This window comes from Tupaia chinensis, unplaced genomic scaffold, assembly GCF_000334495.1.
Source record: "Tupaia chinensis unplaced genomic scaffold, TupChi_1.0 Scaffold000270_1, whole genome shotgun sequence".
Lineage (NCBI taxonomy): Eukaryota > Metazoa > Chordata > Mammalia > Scandentia > Tupaiidae > Tupaia > Tupaia belangeri.
The window spans coordinates 6,053,621-6,060,636 of NW_006159750.1; the positions used below are offsets into that span (position 1 = coordinate 6,053,621).

Consider the following 7,016-nt stretch of genomic DNA (forward strand, 5'->3'; position numbering starts at 1 on the left):
TGGGCACGCACGCACACGCGCCCGGCGTGAGTTCTAAGCCACCTGGTCCGGGACGTGAACCGTGGTCGACTAGGTGGGAGTCCAGCGACATAGCCATTACGCTAACTGCTGGTTCCAGGCACCTGAAGAGTTTTAAAGACATCTCTGTTCAGGTCTTGGTCTTGCTCAGACCCTCAGTGGCTCCCTGGAGCCCTCAGCTCAGAGTCCAGCTCTTGAACAAGGCTGTTGGAACTGATCCCTGGCCTCCATAGCCTCGCGGCCTGCCATACAATGGCGCGACACCACTTGATTCTTCCTAGTTGCCTCCCAAGTTCCTGTCCCAGCTCTCCTTTGAACTCTATCTCATTCCTGCCTGCCTTTGCTTAGGTCTTCCCTCCCCTACCCATTTCCCTGACACACTCGTCCAAACCGCACACCGTCCACTGGACTCCCATCACAGCCTGGCCCTCTCACTGTGCTTACCACACTCTATTGCCATGAGCTGTTGGCGTCTGTCTCTCCCACGCATTTGTGAGCTCTTGGCAGGGGTGTGGTGTATCTGGGATGTGCACATCTGTGTACATATCTGTGATGAATTTGTTTGGTACACGCCCTAGGACTGCTATATTTGTATGTGTTTGTGGTTGTGTTTGGTATTTCTATCATTTAATAAACATTTGCATGTCAGGCTCTGGGCTAGATGTTGGCAATATCAAAACTAAACCAAACAGAAACAATCCCTGCTTTCCAAGATCTAGCTGGGAGCTGCAACAGAAGCTGTGTGCGTAACCTGACCATCCTGGCTGGGGTGAGAAACCCCCCCCCCAGCCCCACCCCCACCCCAGCAGGCAGGTAGGGCCCTAATGCTCAGTAGCTCCCGGGCTCCAGAGATCCCAGAGCAGGCCTGGCACAAGGTTGGGGAAAGGCCACCCTCACCACCCAGCTGCCTGGGTTTCCTTTCTCTACTCTCCCTTTCCTGCTAGCAGATGAAGGAGTGTGGAGCCAAAGAATCTGGTAACTTCACTGGAATTAATTCCCCGTCAGCACCCAGTTTTCCCAGGAGACCGCACTGTGGACCCCCGCCTGGGCTCCTGGCCTGTCCTCTGCATTTGCTGTGTGGTCTCATCCTCACCACTTGGTGGGGTTATAGGTGGGCACCATGCTCTGTAGAGAGGCATCCCTGCGCTCAAACCTCGATCATCAGGGTGTCACACAAACTTCAAGACTAGAGATCCAGGGACTGCATGGCCACCTCTGCACCCTTCTGCGGTTGGAAAGGCCTAGGAGAGGAGGGTGGGTGGTGGTCTCCACCTTCCCAACCAAGCATGTCTTCAGGGAAGAGGTGTGCAGTCCTCACTCCAGGGCCTGCTGAAGACTGTCAGGGACTTGTGTTTCAGACTCCTACAGCTTGTGATCTGGGGTTGTCCTGGAAGCTGGACCTCTCACCCTGAGGACCCCAGGCTCTAGGCAGCCTTGGGGGACAGTCCTGGGAGGAGCAGAAGGACCCAGCAGAGAAGGAGAAAGAGCCCAAGCCCCTCTGATCCTATGTTGGAAGCAGCCATAGGCCTCTGCTAGATGGCAGCTGTCTCTCTACAGACTGGCCTGACGGTCTCCAGATTCTGGGGAGCTGGCCCCTGCCTCAACACCTTCAAAAATTCTCTGGAAGAGTGTCATGTGGGGTGCAATAAGCATGAGCTTTGCTCCTGGGAAGTCTCCTCTGTGGTGGGAAGCAGACTCCTCTGCCTAAGAGGTTACCTCCTCCTCCTTTACTAGAAGCCCAGACCCACCGCTCCTAGCCCCTCCTGCTTGGCATGAGGGAGCCCACCATGATCAAGGTTCATAACGAGGCCACAGACAACCATCTTCCTCCTGGGCTAGACTCTTACTGAACCTCCTTCCCATCCCCAGCCCTACTTGCCATCTTTGTCACTTCCAACAGGCCTGAGCATGGACTTCCCTTCCCTAGCACCTACCGACCCACCCAGGCCCTCCCACAGACTACCCCCTGCCCCGGGAAGGTGGACACAGCCCTATCCAGGAAGCCCTGGTTGCCTGCAGGAGAGTAACTGTTGGGGTGGGGGAGGGTTCTTGACCAGGCCCTCCCAAGCCCTGGCAGGGGCTTAAGGTCACTGACTCACAATGACTTGGAGGGTCACCGGCCTGAGATTTCCCCCGGAGGGACCCCCGCTCTGGGCAGCCACCTTGGGAGCAGTCTTTGTAGTGTTGAACACTTCACTGCTCCCACAGCCCTGCCACACCCATGAGCCTGGAGCTGCGCCCTACATCACCAATACTCCCATTCCCTGTTCCTGGCCAGGAAACAGACTCAGTGGAAGCCAACTCAGTCACAGGCCCCGCTCACCTGGCCAGCTGGTAGGTGGCAGAGGTAGCACTCCCACACAGGTCTTCTGACTCCAAGACGCCATTACCCGTCCCTACGTATATGCCACACTTGGGCTGGAAGAGCCTGTGACCACAGCAGAGCTGGGCACAAAGGGAGCCCTGAAGGGGGAGCCTGGGGTGGGCACCTGGCAGAGGCAGGCCTGAGAGGTGCCGGTGCCCACGGGTCTCAGCCCTGCCATGGTCTGGCCTGCATGGGTGGTCGAGACAGGCGGAGAGCCATACCCAGGTGCCCTCACCTGTACCCGGGCCTCTGTCAGGTCTGTGCGCAGAGCCAGCTGCTCCCGGGCATACACGTCCGGGTAGTGGGTCTTCTGGAAGACCTTCTCCAGCTCCTCCAGCTGGGCCGTGCTGAAGGTGGTACGGTTGCGGCGCTTCTTGCTCTTGTTCTTGGCCGACTCCATGGAGTCAGGAAGTCCAGGGGAAAGGGGGACACGCAGGCTGGCCAGGCAGGGGCCCGGGGAGCCTTGCAAGTTACAGGGCCCGTCTCTGGGGCCCCCTCGACAGTCCAGGGGCAGCTGGGGGAAGCTGGCAGCTTTGGAGGCCTTCTCCTCAGCTGCAATGGAAAACACAAAAAGGAGGATGGAAGCGAACAGGGGGTTTTGTGGGTGGAATGGGGGAGGGGAGGAACATTGCTGCCTGGTCTCCGCCTCCCCTTCCTCTCCCTTCCCTCCCTGCTCCCGCAGCCACCCTCCATGGGAGCCTGGCATTTGGAGGCCTGTCTGCAGAGGCTCCAGCCTGGGAGGGGGCCTGGGGAACCATGTGCTCTGTGGTCTGGGCGGATCTGCTAGGGCCAGAGGGGGGTTCATTTCGGGGAAGCGCTCTGTGGTGGGGCATCCCACGGGCGTGGGCGTGGAGGTGCCAGGATTGGCGCCAGAGTAGGGACTGCCACCCTGGCAGGCTGAGAATGGGGCAGGGGAGGGAGAAGCAGGGGGAGTTGACATCTCCACCCCTACCAGGAAGTGCTTCCTTGGCCCTGACTCTGTAGGCTGTGGTTCCCATGCCCTCATGCCAGGCCCCTGCTCCCAGGTCAGGGCCAGGCAAGTTGTGCACACGATGCTCAGACCACCCTCAGCTGGTCTGGCCATGCCTCACTCTCTGCACCCTGAGTCTAGGGTCAACATTAAATTTCCCAGCTCTGGGGTATGAAGAGCCAGATGGAAGAAAAAGCTTTCAGAGGGACCACCTCTCTCCATGCCTCCTGAATCATGATTCTGGTCAAGGCCCGAAGCTCCTAGCAGTGGCGAGGTGGAACTGAGGTAGGCTTTGCTCAGAGGAGAGTTGGGAGGCTGGTGTCACGAGAGGGCATGGCCCCACTTCCCCACTATTCCCATCATCCCTGCCCCTCCTTCCTCAAGCATTGCTGACCACTTGCTCTCCCATTGTCCATGAAGAATAGGCAGGGAGGATCCGACAGCAAACCAGGAATGGTTCCCAGAGGCCTCACTCTGACATGCTAACCCCTCACTTGGGAACCTTGGCAGAGCCCCACCAGTCTGACCTACAGGGCATGGGGAAATTTAGGTCACCCTGATCACCCCGCCCTCTCCCTCTGGCGAGGACCCCCAGCGGTGTCCCATGAAGTCCTTCCTCAATAGGCTGCTGGGATGGCAGACCTGACACCACAGAGACGCCCCACTGATTCACACAGCCCTTTCCCTGGCCTGCGGCCCATACCCAGTGGAGGTCTGGCCCCCAGGAGGCCCAGCCAGTTGGCACCAAGAAGCATTTTCTTCCCAGGACTTGGTGTCAAGATCACAGCTGTAGTTGGAGGAGGATGGGATCAGAGCAATGGCCTTCTCAGGATCAGAGTCCCTGGCTGCACCATGGAGGACAGGTGGGCAAGGTCCCTCACAGCCAGAAGGTGCAGTGACCACCAGGACCACCCTGGTGTTGTTGGAGGACTGAGAGAGGCAGGGCCTGGCCTGGAGCTATGCCGGGCCTGCACACAGGTGACAGGTCTCCTACACAACTCATGGGGGACACAGGGAAGAAATGGAGGACCCTATCTTCCAATCTAGGTCACCACCTTTTCATACTATAATTAAAATTCATGATAAAGCCTATATCGTGCACGAGAGAGAGAGGCAGCCTCCACAGCTCAGTCACACTGTCATCCCCTTCCTCCAGGCCTCTAGCTGGTCAGGATCCCAGGCACACGGGCTGACCAGGCCGGGAACTCAAACTGCATGGGGCTAGCACGTGGCTTCCAGCCCTGAGGTCCCATCTCCTATCAGCTGTGCCATTGAGGCTGGGCCTGGCCATCACGTCTGAGAAGCTTAGGTCGGAGGACTCATGCAAGCTGAAGCACAGAAGTGAACATGGTCTGGGAGACCAGGGAGACTGGGCTAGGGCACCCCATTCATAACAAGCCCTCAAAACGCCTGAGAGAGAGGACTGGTGTCTTAGACTCCAGACAGAAAGGGGTGAAAGTACCGCAGGGCCTGGGTTAGGAAGTATTGGGATCACTGCAGAGGGCCCTCAAAGCCTTGGGGCTTGCTCATTCAAATCTTAGACCCTCAGTGTCTGTCCCAGTAGGACCTGTCCAGAGGAAGTGACCAGACCTGGGGCCCCAGGGTTTGCCTCCTGACCTCGAGCCACCCAGTTGCCAGGGTCAAGGGATGAAAGAGCAGCAGGACTTCTCAGAACAGCTGTTCCCAGAGAGACTGAGCCCACTGGCCTCTGCTCACCTCCCAGGACTCCCAGGGGAGGGTGACAGCCCTCTCTTTGGGAGAGAGGAGAGCACCCCATCAGAGAACGCAGCATGGCCTCTTGAGGAGCAAGGGCCAGGAAAGAAGGAGTAGAAATGGGGCAGAGGGTGAGCTGGTCCAGGAAAAGCTGCCTAGGAATGGAAGGTGGCAGCTGAGCCTGGGCTGGTCACTCTGCTTAGGACCGGCCCACTGCGGTTGCAGACAGGCTGCGCAGCAGTCCTTGCACCTGGTCCAGACACTGGCTGGTTAAGGAGGAGTTCTCAGGTTGGAGACTGGGAGCCTCGGGCTGGGTGTCCTTGCCCCCACAACTGCAGAACAGAGCAGCAGTCTTTCTACTGTGAAAGTCAGGGGCTCTCAGTCCCTTGACTCTGCTCTTACCTGCCTCACCCTTGACCCCACCGGATGCCAAACCCTCAGCCGCCTCCAAGCCACCGTGCAGCCCAGGCAGCAGCACCACCCAACGCCTACCAGCCCCCACGACTGCACCCTTTGGGGCCACAGAACCAACCGCCTGGCTTTCTCTGCAGCTTTGCCCAGTGAGCTGCGCGATTTTCTTCCATCACGCGGGAGTCTCTAAGAAACACGCAGAGCTCGCTAAGGCCTGGCATCTCTCGCAGCACTGGCCTAAGACCTGAAGCCAGCTCGGACAAGCATGCGGTGTGTAGGACTCCAAAGGAGTCTTGGTGCATCCGCTCGGCCCAGGAGCCTTGGCTGGGTGCCGAGACTCCGTACTCTTCACGTCCCATCCGCGGTCCACGATCCACCCCGTGGTCATGGTCGTTCGACTCCGGGCCTCCGTCGCGGCGGACAGGGGGGAAAGCTCCTACACTTCCCAAGGGCGTGTTCCGAGGTCAAGGAGCCAAGCACAGCACAGACTAGCGGCCCCAGCCGAGCAGGAAGGAGCCGCCCGGGCACTCTCTGGCCCTCAGAGATGCCACGCTCATAGCGCGCGAAGGTGGCTGGCACCGCCAGAACGCGGCCCAGGTCCAGAGCAGGGCTAAGCGCTCTGTGCCGCGCGGGCGGTGGGCACCGGGCGGGAGAAGAGCGCGGTGCGCCGGACTCTGCCACGCTCAACTGCCCGGCCTCCGCGAAGACCTCCGCAGATGGGGCGCAGCTGCGCGCTCACTGGTTTGAACTGGAAACGCGCGTTGCCTGTTATTTCAAAGCAGGAAATAAAGCGGGTTTCGCCTTCTCCCACCACGTCCCACCAACTGGACTATCCGTCGAACCCGTGGGCTGTCCTTCCCCAGCAGCTGGTCTCTACTTCTCGGGGCTGAGGTCCGCTCTGCCGCAAGGACGCGGGCGGCCACCGAAGTCCAGCCAGGGAACCTGGGCGGCAGCGGCGGTCGGGGACCCTGCCCAGGCTCTGCTCGCTCCCGCCGCGCCTCCGTTTCATTCAGCCTGTGCTCGGCTCAACTTGAACCGTTACTTTCTTATCCCATTTGTTTTCGTTTTGTTACGTTCTGCTCTTGGAGCTATCCCCCTTTCTTTCGTTTTGTCGGCGCCCTTCTCTTCATCCTTTGCCTCCTCCCCCATTTACCCGCTTCATTCGATCTTCGGCTGGCTTTCCCGTTCACTTAGTCTTTCGTTCTGCCGAACTCACCAACTCACCGACTGCCGTTTACCTCTCGTTCCTGCCACTCTTCTCCTTTGTTTTGTTCGATTTCCTTTTTCCTTTTTTTGGTGGTGGTTCCCACCCTTGGAGATTTTCCCTCCGCATTTCGTTGTGGAGGACACCCTCGCGGTGGATCCGACGTGGCGGGCGTCCTTGGTCTCGCGCTCTAGCGCTCTCTGCAGTTTTCTCGGCGGCGCCCGGCAGGTCCAGGCGCCCGGGAGGTCCCTGCTGGATGACGACGAGGGGCGAGGGATGGCCGGGCCGCAGGTGGGTCCTGTCGGATCCAACGCCGCACACTGAGCCAGGCCAGG

General features: G+C 59.4%; 1 protein-coding gene across 1 annotated transcript in view; it reads right to left on the reverse strand.

Annotated features, from left to right (window-relative positions):
• ALX3 (ALX homeobox 3) overlaps nt 1–5,865 on the reverse strand; it is a 10,484-nt gene extending 4,619 nt beyond the window's left edge. Inside the window, exons 1-2 of the mRNA XM_006149558.3 lie at nt 5,823–5,865; nt 2,619–2,935 (exon numbers count right to left, since the gene is read on the reverse strand). Of these exons, the coding sequence (XP_006149620.1) occupies nt 2,619–2,935; nt 5,823–5,865 (360 nt within the window). The remainder of the gene's footprint in view (nt 1–2,618; nt 2,936–5,822) is intronic.
• Between the last annotated feature and the right edge of the window lie 1,151 nt (nt 5,866–7,016).